The 23,431-nt window shown below is 41.1% G+C and overlaps 1 protein-coding gene across 1 annotated transcript; it reads right to left on the reverse strand.

Annotated features, from left to right (window-relative positions):
- Positions 1–1,227: 1,227 nt before the first annotated feature.
- On the reverse strand, positions 1,228–23,345 carry LOC101830094 (zinc finger protein 2 homolog). The gene is made up of 6 exons (XM_040738416.1): positions 23,231–23,345; positions 22,371–22,448; positions 16,864–16,960; positions 6,606–6,732; positions 6,357–6,414; positions 1,228–3,518 (listed from the first exon to the last, which is right to left on the reverse strand). Exons 3-6 carry the CDS (start codon positions 16,864–16,866, stop codon positions 1,895–1,897), a joined length of 1,812 nt encoding a protein of 603 aa, XP_040594350.1. The 5' UTR covers positions 16,867–16,960; positions 22,371–22,448; positions 23,231–23,345; the 3' UTR covers positions 1,228–1,894.
- Between the last annotated feature and the right edge of the window lie 86 nt (positions 23,346–23,431).

The following is a 23,431-nucleotide window of genomic DNA, read 5'->3' on the forward strand; positions in this document are numbered from 1 at the left end:
AACCTTAGTCATGTTTCAAATGACCATCCTTCTAGCCAAGCAACTTCCCTCCTGAGGAATTCCAAAGTGTAATGAAAAAGATTATCACAGCTGGGTGTGTTGACCATTTAAAACCCACAAGAGGGATGGAGGAAGGTGTGAAATTTTCAACCATTAACCAGACAGAGAGAAAAATCTGCTGAGAAAGGCTGTTTCCCAAGACAGCCTTTCTCCTTTCAGAAAATGATTTCAAAAAGGAGAGACTGCATGGCAGGTCTTAGTACAGGAAGCCGATTCAACTTCCGCATCTCCAATCCACGCCTGTAAAGGTGTTGGGCTCATTTCTTCCACGGCACAGCAGGAAATGTGTTGCCACTTGCTATATGTGTTAATGACCAGTGTTGTCTGCTGTGGTCAGATTATGGTATCTTTGCAATATTCTGTACCCTAAAATCTAACAAAATGAAAATACTATTTTTTTGCCTCCAAAGAAGTTCATCCTGGAAAATGATTAATGACTGATCAAGTACTCCTCCATGCAATTTCCTCTACTTGGAGAAGCCAAGAGCAAAACAGACAACAATCTAAACCCAAACCCTTTGCTGCAGAAATGCTTAGTGAAAAAAACAAAGCAAAACAAACAAACAAACAAACAAAAACCAACCTAATTAAAAATTCTCTTCCTCAGCAACCAGGGATTTTGGCCCACTCACACAGAGGGAAATAGACAATACTCCCAGATCATCATTTTATTTATTTATTTATTCATTCATTTATGTTTGGTTTTTTGAGACAGGGTTTCTCTGTGGCTTTGGAGGCTGTCCTGGAACTAGCTCTTGTAGACAAGGCTAGTCTCAAACTCAGAGATCTGCCTGCCTCTGCCTCACCAGTGCTGGGATTAAAGGTGTGTGCCACCACCAACTAGCTCCATATCATTATTTTAAAAACACCGCGTTTGAATACAACACACACCCAATGAGGAGTTTTGCTTGGGGAATGCCGCCTAATGCCAAGGCCTGTGTTTACTTCGTTAGGCATGGCTTAGGGTTCAGTACTAAGCAAAAGATAAGATCAAAAGGTGATGACAGGCCGGGCGTTGGTGGCGCACGCCTTTAATCCCAGCACTTGGGAGGCAGAGGCAGGCGGATCTCTGTGAGTTCGAGGCCAGCCTGGTCTACAAGAGCTAGTTCCAGGACAGCCTCCAAAGCCACAGAGAAACCCCGTCTCGGAAAAAAAAAAAAAAAAAAAAAAAAAAAAGGTGATGACAGGAACACTAAGGCAGTACAGACATAGGTCTAAGGAAGTCTATCATAAGAGCACACCGCCCATGACCTTCTTCACGTGACACTCTGAACTCAGTGTTGCAACCCTGGCAGCTCTCCAAGTTCTGGAAAGGTGTAGGTTCCAGGTTCCTTTACACCACAGCAAGAAAGCGGCCTGGGACACAGTAGTGCCCCGGGGACAGAACAGGTCTAGAGGCCGTGTGCACAGGAGCCTGCCTTGCACACAGTTCCAGTGCACGACTGCGTAGCACTCCTGTCTGCACACTGCCAGGGGAACGTCAAAGCATGAACAATAAGAACTCAAGATTCTGGGAGCCCTGGACACACCCACTCTTCCCTGCTTGTGGATAAAGGTGTCCTCCTTATGGGCCTAAAATCAGTACAAGTGACTGTTGAATGGGCCCAACACCATACACCTCAGCGTCTACACTGAATTCAAGCCCAGTGGCAATGGTGAGGCTTTCCTAATGTCCATTCACCTCAGTGGACATTTGATGAAAGGAAGTAACAGCATCCCCGATGAAGAATTTTCCACAAATCTTACATGCATAAGGCTTCCCTCCAGTGTAAATTCTTTCATAAGAGTTACACCAACTGAAATGGGCAAAGGTTTCGCTACGATGTTTACACGATCAAGGCTTCTCTCCAGCGTGACCCCTTTCATGCTTGTTACGATAACCAGAACTCGTGAAGGCTTTTCCACAGTGCTTACATGCATAAGGCTTCTCTCCAGTGTGAAGCTTTTCATGAGTGTTACGTGAACTCAAAATGGCAAACATTTTCCCACAGTGCTTACACGCATAAGGTTTCTCCCCAGTGTGACCCCGTTCATGGGCATTACACCAAATAGAACTGATGAAGGCTTTTCCACAATGCTTACATGCATAAGGCTTCTCTCCAGTGTGAAGTTTCTCATGCGTGTTACGAGAACTCGAAATGGCAAAGGTTTTGCCACAGTACTTACATTCATAAGGTTGCTCTCCAGTGTGAATTCTTTCATGAATGTTCCGGTAACTGGCTTGTGAGAAGGATTTTCCACAATGCTTACATGTGTAAGGCTTCTCTCCAGTGTGACTTCTTTCATGAGTGACAAGAGAACCCAAAATGACAAATGTTTTGCCACAGTGCTTACATGCATAAGGTTTCTCTCCAGTATGAATTCTTTCATGAACATTACGATAACTGGAATTGTTGAAGGCTTTCCCACAATGCTTACATGTGTAAGGCTTCTCTCCAGTGTGATTTCTTTCATGAGTGATACACCCAGTCAAACTGGCAAAGGTTTTGCCACAGTGCTTACATGTATAAGGTTTCTCTCCAGTGTGAATTCTTTCATGAATGCTACAGGATGTGGGGCTGGTGAAGTTTTTTCCACAACACTTACATGCATATATCTTCTCTCCAGTGTGAATTTTCTCATGGCTGTTACGAGACCTCAAAATGGCAAAGGTTTTGCCACAGTGTTTACATGCATAAGGTTTTTCTCCAGTATGACTTCTTTCATGGATGTTACAATAACTGGAACTTCTGAAGGTTTTCCCACAGTGCTTACACATGTAAGGCTTTTCTCCATTATGACCCCTCTCATGAGTGCTGCACCAACTAGAACTGGTGAAGCTTTTTCCACAATGCTTACATGCATAGGGCTTCTCTCCAGTATGCGTTATTTTATGTTTCTCAAAAGAGGAAGCATATTTAAATGTTTTCCCACATTGCTTACAAATGTGTTTTTTCTCTCCAGTATGACTTTTTTCAGCAATGATAAGGTCACTGGAATCACTGAAGGCTTCTTCACTGTGGTTATGAACAAATGATTTCACTTCTGTATGGATTCTGTCACCTTTTGGGCTATATGTATATCTACATATTTTCTCATTGAGTTCATCTCCACATTGTGTTCTCTTGTGAGGCTGATTAGAAGGGGCACTCCTAGAGTCTTCCTTACATTGCTGAGTCTTATAAGGTTTCTCTCCAGGAGAAGTTTCAAACACCTGAAGTGATTCAGAATGATTGATAGTTTCCGAATGTTTCTGATGTATAAAAGCTTCTTTACATTGTGATGGTTTCCCTCTAGTTTGGTTTCTGAGATATACAAGTGAGGATGAATGATCAATGATGTTTCTTACATGCAAATGGCTTTCATATCCTATTGCAGGAGGCATGTCTTCATTAACAATACTCTTTGGAATTGTTTGAAGGTTGTCATCCCACTGCCTATTATATTCATATCCCCAGTCTTTCTCAACCAACTGAGTTCTGCAAGAAATTAGAAGACAATTACTGTAAACAAGGGAAATGTTGAAGCCTGGTTCATGTGGTCCATTACAGCTTTACTATTAGGGAGGTCCTAGAAGAATGCCTCCAATATTGAGGATAATGTAACCACTTGTAAAACCCATCATGTGGAAAGAAACAGAGTGTTGACTATGCTTCATTAAGAACTTTGAAGGTGGCAGGATGGTGGTGGCACATGCCTTTAATCCCAGCACTTGGGAGAGGCAGGCAGATCTCTGTGGGTTCAATGCCAACCTGGCCTACAGAGCTAATCCCAGGGCAGCTAGGGCTACAAAGAGAAACCCTGTCTCTAGAAACCAAAACCAAAATGCAAAAACCAAACAAACAAATTATGAAGGAACAGTATCACAGTCTTGTAGGTTAAGAAAAATTCTTGCTCTTCCAGTAGACCAGAATTTTATGATCAGTGTGCATATGGAGGACTCACAAATTCCCGTTAGTCTTGAGTTGAAGGATCTATTACAGACTTCCACAAATCTCTTTCACATAGGCAGTTTACAAAGTATACATATGCATACACTTAAAAATAATGTATGGATATAAAAGGAATAGACACTCAGGCACAGGACTTGGCATGAAGAGACAATCATAATAATCACAAAAGGTGCGGAACACTGGCATTTTGGCATTCTAATTACTCAACCTGTGTTGGCTAGTTTGTAATCAACTAGAAACATCTAGGGTCATCAGAGCATAGGAACCTTTAATTGAGAAAATTACTCAAAAAACACTGGCCTATAAAGAAATCTTTGGGAGAATTTTCCCATTCCTGATTTATGAGGGAGGACTTAGCCCACTCTGGAAGGTCCTTAGACAGGTGGGTAAGTTTTATAAGAAAAGTACCTCAGTAATCCATGAGGAGCAAACTAATAAGCAGCATTCTCCATGGTTTCCAGTTCAATTACAGCCTCCAGGTTCCTACCTATTCTGAGCTCCTGCCCTAACTTTCCTTGCTGGATTGTAACATGGAAGTTTAAGCCAATAAATGTACCCAAAGATGACTTTGGTCATGGTGATTATCACAGGAATGGAATGCACTCTCACCCAGAAGTCAGTTACCAAGTTCTGTGACAGAGATGACCCTGTGATTTTTATGAGGACTGTGAAAATGTCTGGAAACTTAGACAAGAGGACCTTAGTCTGAGTTCAGAGGATAATGAACTGTCCAGGAGCTCAGAGGGCAGGAACACTGACAATAATGTAAATGATGAAGCCCGACTTCTACATTTTTAGGGATGGTAGAAGGTACCTCAAAGGCTCTACTGGGGGAGTTCCTGTGATATTTTATATTGGCAGGGCCCAGAGAGATGGCTCTGCTTCATCTTGGCTTAAGGTTATAGAGTTCAAAACTATCCTTACTCTTCCAAGGTTAAAGTCATAAGACCTAAAGGCCTAAGGTGTGACTACTGTAAGATGTTAGGTCTTGGTCATGGATGTCTTCTCTAAATAACAAGAGACTTGCTTTGAGGGGTGGTTACTCTTAACCCTCAAGGCCAGATAATAAGAAATTTAGCCTAAAGTGTGGTTACCAAATGTTTGGGGAATTAAGGAAGGTTTGTTTTTTCCTTGTATCTTGGTAAAGATGTCTTTTTGCCATGTCCCTCTTTTTGGTTGGGGCATTTAAGAATGTCGAAGAATAAACTGGACTGCCCTATGAACACACTCACTCTCTCTCTTCCTTAGTATCGTTACCCACAATTTCTCAATCCATACTTAGTATCTTTACCCACAATTTCTCAATCCATACTCCCCCTCTCAGGCACAAACATGGGTTAACATAGACTCGCCACCACGAAGTAGGGCTACAGCATTATAGTAAGAACTTATGTTTTCTAATGTTATGTTATGATTTATATTGTGAGATTAAGAGTATTTAGGGGTTGTCAGATGGTGGTGGCACAAGCCTTTAATATCAGCACTTAGGAGGCAGACGCAGGTGACTATCTGTGAGTTCGAGGCCAGTCTGGTCTACAGAACTAGTTTCAGGACAGCCGGAGCTGTTACACTGAGAAACCCTGTTTCAAAAAACAAACAAAACAACAAACCAAACAAACAAATAAACACCACAAAGAGTATTTAGGGGGAAACATGCCATGAAAGGTTCTGGATTAATAGTGTGGGATTTATGTGTATTGTTGACAAGAGGTCAAGGGTTTTGGTTAGTTTTCATCAACTTGACTCAAGCACGTTCACACATCTTAGAAGAAGGAAGAGCAAAGGAGAAAATGGTTCTACCAAACTGACATTTAGATACTTCTGTGGAGACCTTCCCTGATTCCTATGGGTGTTATCCCCTAAAGAGGTGGGCCAGGGTTGAAGATGGAAGGTTGCTGAGTAAGGACTAAGAATACACCTGTGCTTCAGTTCCTACCAGGCTGGAGCTCCTGCCCTGCTTCCCTTTCTGACAGGAATGTGACAAGGAAGTGTAAGTAAAAATGAGCTCTACCTGAGCTGCTTTCTCTCACAGCAAAGGAAAGGGAACAAACACAGTCTTTATATTCACAGCCTTAGAAGAGTATATAGAAAGATATTAAGTAATTTGAAACATTAAGGGAAGGTTTTGTGTAGGAAAGCACTGGAAAAGCTCTGTCGGAAATTAAAGTTCCATCACACCTGGTGATATTCATGGGTTACACAGATGATTACACGAATACTGAAAAATAATTCAATGCTCTGTTACAGGAATTTGTGGTTAGATTCAATTTGCAATTAGATAGATTTAGACCATTTACTAGGTTCTCAGTTGTCCTTTCAATCTCAAATGTTTGATATAAATTGCTTTCTATTGAATATAATTACCTCAGATTTCTGCAGAAATCTTTGTAGTGCTCTTCAATATTTGGTTCTAGTCCTTTTTCTAGAATAAACCCAAAGAATTCATTATAACATCTTCAAGGTTAAAAAAACTGTTGCAATCTGACTCTGATGATATGGGTATGCTCACTAAATTCACCACATTCCACTCAAGACTTCAAATCCCACCACTGCACACATAAACAGGAAACGGTTGTTCTCTGAATAAGCAACGGGAGCAGGTTGTGTTATTACCTATGGAGATCAGGTTCAAAAATGTCTCCTTCATCACATCTCTGTAGAGCTTCTTCTGACTGGAATCCAACAAAGCCCACTCTCCTGAGGTGAAGTTCACAGCCACATCCTCAAAGGTCACTGTCTCCTAAAACAGTGCACATATTATATGGTTACCTTTAAATGAGAGGATGATGATATACGGAATCATTGAGGACTCAAGATTCTAAATAAACTTCTAAGTGACTATGCAGACAAAGATTAATCCTAAATTATTAATATTTGGGTTATTAATAATATTTGGGAATATTAATAGTTAGAATGCTATCTTGAGTTCTTATAAGAAAGCCAGATGCCCAGTCTCAGTTACTATTCTACTGCTGAGATGAGAGTTCATGACCAAGGCAGCAATTACAAAAGAAAGCATCTAATCAAGGCTTGTTTTACACTTTTAGAGGATTAGTCAATGATTATAATGATGGGAAGCAGACAGGCATGGAACAGTAGCTGTATGCTTTACTCCTGACAAAAGCAGTAGACAAAAAGATGGACAGTGCCGGGAATACGCTTTTCAAACCTCAAAGACCACCCCAGTGACATACCTCCTACACCAAGGCCACATCTTCTAATATTTTTTAATGAGTTCCACTAACTAGGAACTAAACTTTCAAATACATGAGCCTATGGGGCAAGTCACAACCAAAACAACACACACACACACACACACACACACACACACACACACACACACACACACACGAGGCGAAACACTTTGTGAATACACAGGGATTACATTAGTGGGCAGCAGGCAACTGAGACACAGATAACTACACATCACTCCATTTCTGACTGTGTGTGATTTGACCAGCCCCTTCACATCGTGCATTTAATGGACGGTACCCTTCAATTGTGAGATGAAATAAATTCTTTCTGCGTTAAGTTACATTACTCAGAGTCATTGATGACAGCCAGATGAGGAGCCTACTTCAAGAATTAGAGTTTTAAAAAAGTTGAACCTTTGTTGTAAGTAAAACTAACCAGATCCAGATCCTCTGTTGGAATTTTGAACATGTTTTGGAAAAAACATGGAAAAATAGGCAAAAAGTTCTCTTTAGAAAATAAAAACAATCTAGAGCACATTAAATGCAAAGCTGAATGAATCATTTATGTAGACATTTAAAAGACAAAACTGCAGAATAAATACCTACAGAGGAGGCATGTATCAGGAAGGTTCAGCAGGGATCAAGGGTTTAGTCAGGAACTAGAGTTCCTGTGCTATTAGATTCAAGACTGTAACTTCATTCTTCTCCACATTAGAGAACTTGAAAGTAAAGATTGTTGAGTACTTGGTAGAAGAAAAAATGTAAGCAATTTAAAAGTTCAAACAAGGAGAGCTGCTGGAAGTGATAAGATTAATACTAAGCATTGAGACAAGAGTGAAGCAGGCAACACAGGGAACACTTAGCACCCTGGAACTCTAGTTGGTATGGTCTCTGCACACAGACGTCTCTGAACAATGAACTTAGGAACCCGTGGGTACAATTCTTAGAAAAATTACCTTCCTTGTGTCGTATGTATCTACGCTTTAAAAATAGCAACAAGTTAGTTCTTTTAATTATGCCTCAGTAACTCCTTATTGTATTCAAATACCTTTTGGAAAACATATGGGACATATGGGAAACTGGGAAATGAAGTCGTTTGTGGTACACGTGCAATAGGGCAAACTGTTCACAAAGGAATGTTCAAGGAGAATTTTTCTCTTAATGTTTTCACTCTTCTAAAAAATTGGGCGCACCCAATTCTAAAATCAGATGGCTTTGGGAAATGTCATGTGTAGTTAGCAGGGTTTACCAAATACAATCCTGTCAGTTCAAACATTCAATCTTCTGTTCATGCTGTGTCTCTTAGCAACCAAATCCTTTCTTTCAAAGTCCCCCATATAACTGATACCTTTGAGTACCCTCGCTCGTGAGTCCTGCTTACTCTCTTATTTCTGTCCTTTAGTATACCTCAGCATTGAAGTTACCTTTCTCTAAACTGCCCAGACCCCCAAACCAATTATGAATTGGGCAAATAGTCACATGGGGGGAGGGAGTAAACATATTCTCCTCTCTCATTATTAAAAATTTCCCTAACTACTTTCTGTTGTTTTCTGTTTAAGTTATAAGTAGAGTAGATGGAAAATGAAGCCATGAGATTCAACAAACCCATGCAGAGTTTACTGAAGGGAAAGGGAAGAAGAAAAGGGGGAAGAGGGAGAGAAAGAAGGGGAAGAGAGGGGCGGAGAAGGGGTGGAGAGAGAGAGCGCGCACAGAACATGTGGAAGAGCTCAGTTAAAAGGGGAAACTTGCACATGTGCACTGAGTCATTACACAGCCCCATAATTCGTGACGTAGCCAGGACGTGGCCACGCAACACAGGGCCCTTTGAGCTGCCTAAGTATCTGCCTGAATGCCGATATTCGATATTCGTGTCCCACCCATTGTCAGGCGGCAGGGTGAGCATAATGCCAGGTTCCAACACTTTCTGCCAAATTTCCATTGTGATATTTATGTCCTCGATGGCTCACCAAACTTATCAGTTTGGTCCAAAACAATCATCAACCTGAGGTTTCCATGTCGTACAATACAAATTAGTAAAGGATGCATCATCTCTGCTACATTGTTTGCCAGGTATGCATAAGGAATCAATAGAAAATATTGGAAATAGGTGACTGCCAAATCACTAACAATGTACAACTCTTCTGTTTCAATTTAAGATGAGTTCTCTGGCCCAAGTCTCCAGCCAAATAGAATTCATAGGAAGTGGTTAGTTTTTTTCTTTCTTTTGCTTTCTTTTTCTTCCTGTGTAAGTTAAGATCAGTATCATTTGGAAAGAACTGATTTCTTACTGACTTTATACTCTAGCAGTTACATGAATAATAACTGTCTATGTTAAACATAAAGAAGGCCAATGAACAAAGGAACACTAGAAAAAGGAGTATTCTTATTGAGAAGGAACCCAATTTTCCCCTAAAAATTCTACAAGGCATGTATAAAAATTTAAAATCCCACAAACACATTGGGTCATGTCAGTCAAAACTTTGGGCAGAATGGGATTGGTCCTCAAGAAGGCCACCCCTAGCTAAGAAGGTATGGGCAACTGACACCGTTTGGAGATGAAGAGTCATGTTTTTCTCAGAAATGAGCCACCAGTAGGATGACCACACTGTCTACATGGCCACACACATTTGGACAACACTAACAGAAGTCACTGCATTATAAAACAAGTTTTCTAAAAAGACACATAAAGGTGTACATCACATATAGAGAGGAAATTGCCAATAACAAAGATTTTTGGCCATTTTCAAGTTACTTTAGGCATGCCAAGTGTCTAGGCCCCACCCCTGAGGACCTCCAAAGGCCAGGCTCTGCCCACAGACCACTCCAACTGTTATAAGGCCCAGACTCAACCCTGCCAGACACAGGCAGCTGAGCTCTGCTCTCCAGACTAGAAAGCCCAGGATTAACTTCAATCCCTACCATGGAAAATTTACCTTGGAAAGCTCCACCCTTAAGAAACGCTGTATAAACTCTGTCTCTTGCTCAGTTCTCTACTGACTCCCACCGAGCAGAGGCTGTCGCCGTCCTGGGTTTTGCCTGGCAATGAATCTGTTGTGGTTTGTTGCGAAGTATGACTTTGTAGCATTCCTTGGCTCCTGACATCAGATACCTTTCCCTTCTGAGCTGTAACACATACCTTTAAGAGATGGCTCAGAGGTTAAGAGCACTGGCTAGTCTTCCAGAGGTCCTGAGTTCAATTCCCAGCAACCACATGGTGGCTCACAACCATCTATAATGAGATCTCATACCCTCTTCTGGCCTGCATGCCAGAACACTGTATGCATAATATAAATAAATCATTAAAAAAAACCATAAAACAGATTTCTGTAGGGCTGAAACACATGAAAACAGGTGAAAAGCTTGACATGCAAGGCTGAAAATCTCAAACCCTATCAAGGATGTGTGGGAAAGCAAATACTTACTAATAATTGGTGGTGAATTAAACTGTTGTAATTAAGAAGCAATCAGTGTGAGCTTGCCTCCAAAGTAGAAAATAAGCTGGGCATTGGAGGCGCACACCTTTAATCCCAGCACTCGGGAGGCAGAGGCAGGTGGATCTCTGTGAGTTCAAGACCAGCCTGGTCTACAGAGTGAGTTCCAGGACAGCCTCCAAAACAATACAGAGAGACCTTGTCTCGAAAAAACAAAAAGAAAAGTAGAAATTAGTATTTCACCAAACTATACGTTTCTCCGCATATCATGAAAACAATGCATACACTACAACAGATAAATGCACTTATGATCATTGCTGCTCTAGTCCCAATAGCTAGAAAAAGAATCAGCCTGAATGCCCAAAAGCTGATGTCTGGATAATGGAGATGGCACATGTGGGAAATCTGATCACACTGTGTGAAGATGTGTCCCTGTCATTCCCTTCCTGCCTAAGTCACCTTCTGATTGGTTTAAAACAGAGCTGAATGGCAACATCTAGGCAGGAGAGGATATGCAGGACTTCTAGTCAAAGATAGGAGCACTGGAAAGAATCTGAGGCATGGGGTATTTTCCCATCAGACACAGAGGAAGTCAGACATAAAGTACTGAAGAGAGAGAAGAGTCACATGGAAGAATGTAGATTAATATAAATGGTTTAAGTTGCAAGAACTAACTGAGAACAAACCTAAGCTAAGAACAAGCTTTCATAATTAATAAGAAGTCTACAAGCTATTTTTCGGGAGCTGGGCAGTCCAAAGAAAGACTGGCTACATTTTCTGGCACCTAATGTGGAGATATGTATATTCAAACATAGGGCCTGAGAAAGGTGAGAAAAGTTCTGGAAACAGAGTCAGATTCGGTTTCCCAGCAACCCTAATTACTCAGGCAGTCCTCATGCTCACAACACACAGAGGAACAGCTCATTTAAGAGGCCCTGCTCTGCAGCCGAGCACTTGACTGGGGCCTAGGAACGGTTGGAGGGGCTGGTCAGCAGGAAACTAGCTAGGAATACCTGCCACAGCATGGGCTCAGCAACTTCCCAGAGTGCAGCTGGTAAGAGGCTCAGCTCCCACACAAGAGCAAAAGGAACATATTCCTGGAGCCACAGTGCATGAACACTACAGTCTATCTTGCAAGCTTGTACATGGTCACTGCATGCAACCACACGTTCCTGTTAGGTCAGGCATGGCAGGTGGCCTGGGCCCTTTAAGATTTGGCTCACACAGAAGATGCACAAAAAACCATGTCCAGACTGAGAAAACCTCTGGACAGGTACATTATGCTTGAAAATGTACTTAGCTGAAGAAAGAAAATGGGTAGAGACTCTAGTAAATAAATAAATAAATAGTTTGAAAATAAAAGGAAGTTTTTAAAGAGACAGCAAAGTAATCTAAAAAGAATGAGCCACATAAGGATGGGAAATAGCATAACACATGCTATTAGTTATGCATAAAGTATGCTTTGCTAACTTTAAATTTTTAAATGCTAATGAACGAAATAACAGTTGCTGATGGACACTGGGTTTTGGAAAAAACAGCTGTATTAAACTAACAGTATTTATGGTTGTCTTAGCATCAGAATGGAACTCAAGAAATGTGTTGCATTGGGAGAGAGGCTATGCCTTTGTTTTCAAAGGAAACGAAAAGTTATGGATTCCTTCAAAATTAATAAAGATTAGATCTGACCAGGGGAAACTTCCTGAAAATCTTGGCTGCAGACATGAAGGAAGAAACCAAGAAAAGTTACAAGATAGGCAATATATATGCTGATCCTTGGACATTGGAAACAGCTCTTTGATTTGAGGAGACATGATAAATATTGTTGGGCTACAGTGTCCTCATGACATATTATTATATGCCATCTTTCGTGAGTCATTTATATTACAGTTTTGTTATACACTCTAAATGGATGTATACAGTTGACCAGTCAAGGTCATAATAGGGGAATCCACAGAGACAGCTGATCTGAGCTTGTGGGAGCTCATGGATTCTGGACCAACATTTAGGGAAGCTGCATGGGACAGACCTAGGCTGTCACTTGGTCTCTTTGTAAAGCTCCTAGCAGTGAGATTAGGGCCTGTCCCTGGTCCCTGTTCCCCATGCTGGATTATCATGTCCAACCTTGATGCAAGGGAGGAGTTCAGCTCAACTTGATGTGCCATGCTTTGTTAAAGCTCATGGAAGGGCAGCCCCTTTCTGGATAGGGATGGAGGAGTGGATAAGGAGGGGGTAAATGGGAAGTAGTGGGGACAGAATGGAGAGAAAAGGGAGGGGAACTGTGATCAGCAGGTAAAATGAATGAAAAGAAGTTAATTAAATAAAATAAAAAAAAAACAAAGTAGTTGGGTAATGGTGGCTCTTGCCTTTAATTCCAGTACTCAGGAGGCAGAGGTGTGTGAATGTTTGTGAATTCAAGGCCAGCCTGGTCTGCAGAGTGAGTTCCAGGACAGCCATGGCTACATAGCAAAATCTTTCTCATAAAACTGAAAATAAAAAACCAAACCAATAATAATAATAAAGTTGACAGATCCCTTTCACCTGCTCAAACATAGAATAGAAAACCATCTTTAGCTGATTTGTGCACACCACACATTCCATAACTGTGTTAATGCATATCTTTACATTAGATTTAAAAGTTTATGTTTTCAGTATAAAAAGACCAGACTCAATGAAGACAAGTATCCCAAGTGATCCAGCCTCACAAAATGACTCCATTGCAGTTTTCTCAAAAATCTGTACCCAGAACAACTTCAAGGCAGCTAGCTGAGATGGTCCAGCCTCACAGACTACTCCAGTCAGGACTTCAGTTAAGCACTATACTTTCTCAACACACGGCGGGGGGGAGACAGAGAGAGAAGACAGACAACTAGCTCACCAAGGACTTAACCATTATCTCATTTTTTTTTTTTTTTTTTTTGGTGTGTCCCCTAAGATGCCATAGCCTCCAGACAATTGTAAGTAATTTTAAGGACATTATACACACATTCTCAAGAGGTGTAATTGGTGGTTTTTAGTCATCTGGGGGTTAGGGATGTTTGACTTTGTTTAGGGATGTTAGTTGCAAGTTGTTATTTGCCATAGTCAGGGTCGAAACTAAACAAAGGAGGTAATATTGAGGGATTTTTTTTCTTTTTCTTTCTTCTTTCTAGTGAAAAAAAATAGGGATGGAGGACATAGGATAAAAGGATAGATTATTGATTCTACTTTTATGCTAAAAAGCAACTTCTGGTCTTAAATATACACACAAAAAAACACTGGTGCAGATTTTTGTATATTGATTCAAATTTAAGGTTATTTTTTGTTATAACACACTGTATATATGTTTCTACTCTTGTTTAAGGTATTGTACCTATGTAGCTCACTTTAAAATGTAAAGTTCTAGTCCTGAAAGCTATTATTACAAACTGTTTAGGATAATTAAGACATGCAGATTAGTAGTTATTTACATATAACAATCAAACATGTAGTCATGTTATGTATGTTTTCAAGGTTAAACAGAAATGTATTTTAGATAGTTAGGTGGTTTTAAACACTTCAGAGACCTACAGAATACGGCATTTAAGATGTTTAAAAAACATAAGGCTTTTCATGATAGTGAGAAATGTCTGCTCCTGGAAGCACCAATATACTTCAGAGAAGATGATGGGCACTGAAGAACCTCCATCTGGAGATTGTTTTCAGTGTGGCAAATACAGTCACTAGGCAAGAAACTCTCCTTGTCTCGATTACTGACAGCATGCTATCTATATTGGACAAACAGAAAACAAAGAAAGTCTACTGCTGAACTTAGCCAAGACAAGGTAGACTAGTCCCTCAAAGTTACTGCTTCACAGAATAGTCTGTCTGATAGTTTAGGCCTGTAAGCTGAAGATAGATGTCCCATCATTGCAGAGGAACCTTGGGTGACTGTTAGGGCCAGCTGTTTCTATCATTTCTATAGTTGTAGAAGTTGCTTGCTGTGAGCTTCCTGTTTACTCAGAAAATATTTTATACTTTCCAGGTTACTGATGGGGTTGAACACCAAGTAGTTATAGTTTTACAGTTTTCTGCATTCCCAATCAGAAAAGAAACTAACAAAAGAGATGTAAAGTTTATAAAGGTTGAGAGACATAAAAGTTTAAGTTGTTTATCTAAGAAAATGATTTTATGTCTCAAAAGTATTTTTAGGTTTGTAATACAAGTTATGATAGAAAGTGATTCAGGCACAAAACTTTGGATTCACCAAGATCAGACAGAAATAGAATACTTTATCCAAAGTTGCCAGATAAAAATAAACTGGACAGCCAGGCGTTGGTGGTGCACACCTTTAATCCCAGCACTCGAGAGGCAGAGGCAGGCGGATCTCTCTGTGATTTCGAGACCAGCCTGGTCTACAGAGCAAGTTCCAGGACAGACTCAGAGCCACAGAGAAACTCTGCCTCAAAAAACCCAAAATAAACAAACAAACAAACAAATAAATAAATGAACTGGACATTGTGAATGTCATTCTCACCCGATAATTGTTCTTATGGCATATAGTTTAACTCTGCTAAGAGTTAAAAACATTTCCTTTTTTATCTTAGACAAAATTGGAGAAGTGCTGGGGGATAACTGATCATACTGTGAAGATGTGTCTCTGTTCTTCATTACCTGCCTAAGGCACTTTCGATTGGTTTAATAAAGAGCTGAATGGCAAATTGCTAGGCAGAAGTGAAGAATCTGAGGTGCAGGGGATTCACCAGTCAGATGTAAAGATACATGTACTGAAGAAAGGTAACAAGCCATCCTGCAGAACGTAGATTAATATAAACAGGTTACTTTAAGTTTTAAGAGCTGGTTGGGAACAAGCCTAAGCTAAGATCAAGCTTTCATAATTAGTAAGTCTCCATGTCATAATTCAGGAGTTTGTGATCCAAAGAAAGACCAGCTAAAGACACTTGTACACATTAGAATCCCACTCAGCAAAGAAGAAAACCAAAATGAAATTTTTAGGGAAATGGATGTAACTGGAAATCTAATTATGCTGAGCCACGTAACCCAAACACACAAAGTCAAACGATGTCTGTTTCTCCTTTACAGGGTTTCAGTCTCTGATCTCTGACACATCTGTTTCAAAACTTGACTGAGTATACACAGAAACCACGGAGAAGAAAGGCTCCATGACATCTGTGGGTAGAGGGGAGTGATACGGGATGGGAGGATACATGTGATGTGTAAGCAGTGCTGAGAATAGCAGGACTGAAAAGGAAGCCACAGGCACGGGAATGGGAGAGGAGTCTGAGTATCAAGGGTCAATTATAAAGCCATTTCCAGCCTAGCCTGCTGTTACACATAAGCCTGTCTTAACAACAGAAAAGAGAGCGAGCGAGCAAGAGAGAGAGAGAGACAGAGCTTTTATCCCAGAATACATGAGGCAAAAGAGGAGGATCTGTGAGTTCAAGGCTAGCCTGGCGAACACCAGGGGTTCCTGGGTTAAACATGGACACTGTGCTGCCAAAAGCAAAACAAAATAGAGAAATGATAATATACATTAAATATAAAATAAAATGAATAGCCAAGAACTACACACTCAAGGGTAATAAATGCACTGAAGTCAACTACAAAGCACAGTCTGGACTCGGCAACCCACAAGCAAGCACAGCAAGGTCTGTGCAGGGACAAGTTCATGGCTGAGACTCAAGCACGAATGCGGGTGAGGGGGTGGGGTAGGGGACTGCAAAGAAGCAGCTTCACCAGGATGTTGGACTGGCTCAGGGCCGCTGCAGGGTGCATACTTAAGTGCACATGTGCATAGGCACCACTGTATCTGACCACACCTCCACTGGACTGCACAGCTGCAGGTGTGGGTACCTCCGTCCCAAACCCCATGTTAGGTCTCAAAGCCTGGACAAATGGCTGAGGTGTCCATTAACATAAAGAGAATGCTGGCTGCTAGTCTACCCCTTACAGAGTCCTCCTAACTGGTATATCCTGCCCCTATCCTAAACTCTCCAGTCCAGCACTTGGGCTGGATTTTCCTTACCCCAGCTTCGCTGATTCTACACAACACAACCAATTTGTCTACCCTAGTAGAGAAAACTTGCCTTTTGGTCACTTGGTCCCTTGCTCTCCTCTTTCTTGCCCCCCCCCCCCCTTCTCTGCTAACACGGCCCAGTTCTGTCTGGACCACTCCAGATGCCCTGGCTGTACTCATCTCTCATCTACAATAAACCTTCTGATGGAGAGTGGTCATCCCTCTTTTATTCCAGGATCCCCAGGCACACTCACCATTTTGTGCCTCTGATGTGTCTAGATGTCTTCCTGAAGATGCCTGCAGTCCGCAGAACACATAGTCGATCAAAACAGGTGCTCAGAATACTCTTGGCTAAGTAAAACAAAACAAATAAAAGAGCACTTCAGGGGGAGGAGTAAGCACCAAGTAAATTCCAACACAGGAAGCACAAATAGGAACCCTCCTACATTAGGGAGGAGGAAAGAGTCCATGACATCTCCCACTTCATGTTTCTATGTATCCACTTTGTGCCAATGCCATTAAAACACACCAAGGGAACTTCTTCATCAGATGGATAAAACAGACAGGCATGCCATGAGAAACAACAGAAAGCTTAACTTCATGGAGTGTGAGTAACTAAATAATAAATAATTATATGAATAAAATTATACAATTTACTTGAACAAAAAAAAATAGGTCAAGACAGAAATCCAGAGAAGACTTTCTACAATTGCATGAATAAGAATACACACCATAGCCGGGTGTTGGTGGTGCACGCCTTTAATCCCAGCACTCGGGAGGCAGAGGCAGGAGGATCTCTGTGAGTTCGAGGCCGGGCTGGTCCGACAGCCTCCAAAACAATACAGAGAAACTTGTCTTGTAAAAACCAAAAAAAAAAAAAAAAAAAAAAAAAAAAAAAGAATACACAGCATACCTAAACTTATGGAACTCAATGATGGCATTTCTAAGAGGCACGTTCATAACACAAATTGCCTACATTAAAAAACTGGACAGATCTCAAAGAGTAACTTAACAGCAGCACACCTGGAACACCAAGAGGAAAACATGCAAAATAAATAGAAGACAATAAGTAATCAAACTCAGGGCTGAAATCAATAAAATACAATCAAAAACAATACAAAGAGTCAGTGAAATAAAGAGTTGGTTCATTGAGAAAAAACAGAGATTGACAGACCCTTAATCAAATTAACTAAAAAGCACAGAGAACCAAATTAACACAATTAGAAATGAAAAGGGATGCAAGAAAACCCTTTGACGAAATCCAACAACTCTTCATGACAAAAATCCAGGAGAAATTAGGGATTCAAGGGGCATGCTCAACATAATAAAGGAGATTTATAGGAAGGTCATGCGCAACAACAACTTAGAAAGAAAGACAAATTAGTTCGCAAAAGTCAGGAACATAACTAGGTTGTCCACTCTTTCTAGACCTATTCTATGTGGTCCAGTTTTTTAAATTGAGTTGTTTGAGTTCCTGATATCTAGTTGTCTTTCTTTTAATTTTATATATATTCTAGACACAAATCTTCTGTCAGATATATACCTGGCAAAGACTTTTCTCCCATTTTGTGGGTCGCCTCTCCACTCACATTCTTTTCCCTTTGTTGTTCTGAAACTTCAGTTTCATGATTCCATTTGCCTGACTTGTAAGTTTTATATCCTCAGCTAAAGAAGTCCTATTTAAAAAAATCCTTCCCTGTGCTTGTAAACTCAAGTACAACTACAGATGTAGCGATTTCTGGATATAACATTGCATGGTGAGTACTAGTATCCAGGCCTCTATACTGGCTTGTCCTTGGGGTTCTGACAGGATGTGCCCTCAGCTGCAGCCACTAAGAGCACCACCTGTGCACATTCACTATGTTCCCTTTTAAAAGGGCCCTGCCTGCCCTCCTTCCCTCCCTCCCTCTTCCCCCCTCCCCACTTCTCTGTCTGCCTCTTCTCTTCTGCAGCTCCTGCCCCCAGAGGCAGATCTCCCCTCCCTCACTTTTCCCCCCCGCAATAAAAAAGCCCCTCCACCCAAGCTCTGTTGCATGTCATCTTTCTCTCAGATGCTGCTTTTTCAAATTTCAACAGTGAGGTCATTGAACAATTTGAAGGTGACTTTTGTGCAAGGTGCGAGGTAAGATTCTAGTTTCACTAGTCTGCAACTTAAAACCACCTGAAGATTCTCTCTCTCCCCAGTTAAAATGGCCTTCAAAAGGAATACAAAGGAAACAAATAGGGTCATGGATGTGGGTCCCATGGAACCTTCATCCACTGTTGGTGGGAATGTCAAATAGTAAAGCAGATTTACTGGTAATCAGTCAGCAGGTATCTCCAAAAGCAGGAATGGGCCTGAAGAGACGGCTCAACAGTTAAGTCCTCTTCCAGAGGACCCAGGGTCTATTTGCAGCACCCGCACGGTATCTCACAACTGTCTATGACTGCAGCTCTAGGGGACTCAACACCCACTTCCAGCCTCCAAGAACTCTACACACAAGAGGCACACTGACATACATGAAGGCAAGACGCCAATACAATAAAAACAAATAAACATTCTGAAAACTCAGAACAGATCCACCATATGCCACGGCTACACAACTGCTGGACATACACCCAGAGAACCCTGTATCTTATGTATCCCGCGCTCATCGCTGCTCTACTGAAAACAGCTGTGAAATAGAACCAACCTACTTATGCATCAACTTACAATTGGATAGTGAAAACTTGGTATATATGTATAATGTTTCATTATTGTACTACAGAAACATGAAATTATGTTATCTTCAGGAAAAACAAGGGAACTAGAAAAAATTCTACTGAGTGGGGCCACCCATGGCCAGAAAGGGGAAACAAACAGTGAACAGCCTTGGTCATAATGACATTCCTAGTTTCAAATGGTTGTTTATGTGTGACTTTAACAGTGTGCACGTATGGAGGATAATGAGCTAGAGACAGGCTATTGAATGGGAGGATGAATATAGATAGAGACAGAGCTTTTAAACAGGTAGTGGAATGACAGAGATGGGTAAAGGAAGGCCAGAAGTCTTAAATGAAATGAAGTGCACACGAAGAAATTACTTGGGAATCTATGATCTTGCAATACAAGATAAAAATATATGCATATGGTCAGTGGGGATAGTAGTCCATATGTGATACACATGAACAAGAAGGAAACGCTGGAGACTGGAGGCTGAATAGGGATGAGGACAGAGGGTAGGTGAAAGGAGGCTTGGAAGGGGGTGAAAGACAACTAGCCATGTATTTTAAAGCCTTATGAAACACCACTAGTTTGTAAGCTACTTAAAATAATTTTTGTGGTGGGACAACAGAGCATCACTATGAAGCCCTGATGTGCCTGGAACTCTCTGTGCAGGCCAGGGTATGTACTCTGTATATAAACCATCCTAGCCACAAACCCACCAAGTTCTGAAGAAGCAGATATCCCCATACATTACCACTAGTGAAGAAGCTGGTCCCAAAATACATGAATGATTAAATAAAATGTACATGTCAGGCATGGGTAATTGTTCAGAGAAAGTTCCAAACCACACAAAATGATATAGACTACTGTGATTGCTGTTGGTTGCCCAGAAAAGTAAGAAGATAAAGACACCACACATGTTGACGGCAGCACAGGGATAAACCAATCATGAACTGGCCCAGGGAAGCAGGAAAGTCCCAGGTGCCTGTCTTCCACAGTGCTCAAAGGAACTATGAAATCAGGTCAGGGAAAAAAGACATCAAGGGCATCACGAGGTAGACATGGATTCTACAAAATAGATTTGCCAGAAAGAGAGAGCTAACCAACTGCTACCAATGGGATTTCAGGCCTGCTCCACAGGAGGGAAGTCATGCCTGGTCAAAACCCATGGCTAGAGAAGTCATAGGTCCTAAGGGAAAACCTACTGATGTTGTTTTTCAAGGTGGGCCAGTTGACACACTGCTTTCTACATAATTGTGTTTCTATCCATTGGTTTCTATTGTTACCAACCTGGATCAGTCAAGCTTCTTATTGTAGCAGCAGTAGTTCACACTGAGAGGCATCACTATTTACATTAGGAAAAGAAACAACTGTGACTACTCATCCCCAAATGGGACACTTCTAACAAATCCTTAATTAATATATTAATATATTACATTAATATATATAATTATGCAATTATATATATATTAATATATAATTATAAGCAATAATTATATATTACTTATTATTAGTTTAATACTTAGGAAGTATGGACAATTTTATTCAGTTGGAAACAACTGACTTCTTGTTGACTTGATAGTACATCATTTATACAAATAATAACTGTCTATGACACATATGAACATTGTAGTTTTGTAAAAGGTCAATGGACAAAGACAAAAGGAAAAAGAATACTCTTACTGAGAAGGAGCTCAACTTCACAAAATATTCTACAATGCAGGTATCAAATTCAGAATCCAACACTTTAGAGCATGTCAGTCAAAACACTAGGCAAATGGGATTGGTCTTTAAGAAGGCCACCCCTAGTTAAGAACGTATTGGCAAGTGATGGCTTTGGGATAGATGGAGAGCTATTTTTCCTGAGGAATGTGACCTAGTAGGATGCCCATGCCCTGTGGATAGCCATACACAGCTGGACAACAATAAGTTAACTGCATGTGTTAATAAGAAAGAAAAAAGGGAAAGAGAAAGAAAGGCAGATAAAACAACAAAAACAAAAGACATGAAATTAAGAATTGAGTATGCTGTGTGCTGGATATTCCCAGTAATAAAAATATATTTAAAAGTTCTGTTAGGTTTTTAAAAAACAAAACAGTAAAACAGATGTCCATGTGGCTAGGACATGAGTAGGCAGGTGAAAAGCTTGCACTGCAAGCCTGAAGACCTCAAACCCTATTTAAAATGTGTGCAAAAGAGAATACTTACCATTGGTGAGAGTTTAAACTGCTGGAATTAATAAGCAAATCAGTGTTTGCTTGCCACAAAAGTAGGAAATAAAAACATTATTTCACCATGGCATAAATTCCCCTGAATATACTGGAAACACTCCAAACACTACAACAGATGCATGTACACATGTCACAGCTGCTCTAGTCCCAGTAGCTAGAAAAAGAATCACCCTGGATCTTCATCAGCTCATATCCATATGATGGAGATACAACCCATAAATTCAGTGATTTCCACTCAGAAAGGAAGAAATCTGAAATGAAATTTCCAGCAAATGGATGTAAGTGGAAATGTAATTATACTGAACCAGGTAACCAAAGCCCACACAGTCAGGTGTGGTGGTGCAAGCCTTTAATCCCAGAAGGCCTGAGACAGGGGAGAGTGATCTCTGAGTTCAATATTAGCATGGTCAACAGCAGGGCTGTAGAGAGAAACCGTGTTGCCAAAAACAAAACAAATGAATATGTTACAGCCAGGCAGTGGAGAAACTCTGCCTCACACCAATAAAAGGAAAGGAAGAAAAATAAACAAATTACAAATTAACGATTAAATGAGTACCAAAATAACTAAACACTGAAGCATAAAAAATACAATATAAATGTACTCCGCACTCAAGTCAATGTTCGAATAAAAAACATTTCGCCGGTCGTTGGTGGCGCACGCCTTTAATCCCAGCACTCAGGAGGCAGAGACAGGCGGATCTCTGTGAGTTCGAGGCCAGCCTGGTCTACAGAGTGAGTTCCAGGACAGCCTCCAAAGCCACAGAGAAACCCTGTCTCAAAAAAAAAAAAAAAATAACAACAACAACAACAAAACATTTCTCCACCAGATAGAAAGCACACTTGCCTTTGTCTCAGATGAACACTCTGAAGCTTCCCGACTGGTCATAAACTGCACCGCCTCCATAAACCAACTGTCTAGAGGCTTTTAAAAAGAAAGAAATGAAGTATTACTATTTTCCCCCAAGGTCCGCAAATGTGGAAATCGCCTGCTACAAAATTGACACTCGAAATCCCTTCTCTTTAAAGCAGCTTACAGCAAAAATTCCCCAGCAACAAAAACATAATGCCAGTTCCATGACGCCCCACTGGCCTTTTCTGCAAAGTTAGGAAAACTTTTCAAAAATCCAATTTGGGACTCTATAAAAAGATCACGGCAAACCAAAAGCAAAGCAGACTGAAATTTCTTTCTTCAGACTGGAAATTCCGGCCAAGTGCAATTACGAGAACAATTAAAAATCCCCACACGTTATTTTTTAAAAATGGAAGAAAAAATGCAAACACTAGATGAGGTGTTAAGGGGTAGACACGCAGTTTTGTGGGAAACGTCTCTAATAACAGGGGGCATGGAAAACAATCTAAGGGGGAATCAGATGGGAAAGGAGATCGAAGAGGAGAAAATAACTCCAAAGTGACAACGGAAATAAACAAAAACCTCCACCACCAAATGAGCCCAAACAGGGTTCCTGGCAAGGATTCCACAAGAGTGCTGGGAATTGCGAGGAAGCAGCTGCATTAGGACGGAAAAGTGGCGGACTCGGGGCTCAAGGCTGCCTGTGGGTGCACAGCTGGACACAGGCATTGCTGGGCAGACTCCACCTTGCCCGGAACTCACAGCTCCAGGGGATGCTCCAGCTGCTGCCGCCGAGAAGCAGCTCATGTCCCAAAGCCGCCACCCGGGATTCCAGCAGCCCAAGGCACACTCACCATTTCGTGCTTCTGATGTGTCTAGGAGTCTCCCAAAGAGGCCTGCGGTCAGCAGAAAACACCGTCGCCCCACGCCGGTCTACACAACGAGCCCCTATACCAAGCAAAGCATAAAAGCTTCCGGGAAGCACACCGTGACTACCCGTGCTCCTGATTGGACAGCTCTGTTAGTAATCTAGCTTCTGATTGGCGAAATGTACT

Source organism: Mesocricetus auratus, unplaced genomic scaffold, assembly GCF_017639785.1.
Source record: "Mesocricetus auratus isolate SY011 unplaced genomic scaffold, BCM_Maur_2.0 Super-Scaffold_100676, whole genome shotgun sequence".
Lineage (NCBI taxonomy): Eukaryota > Metazoa > Chordata > Mammalia > Rodentia > Cricetidae > Mesocricetus > Mesocricetus auratus.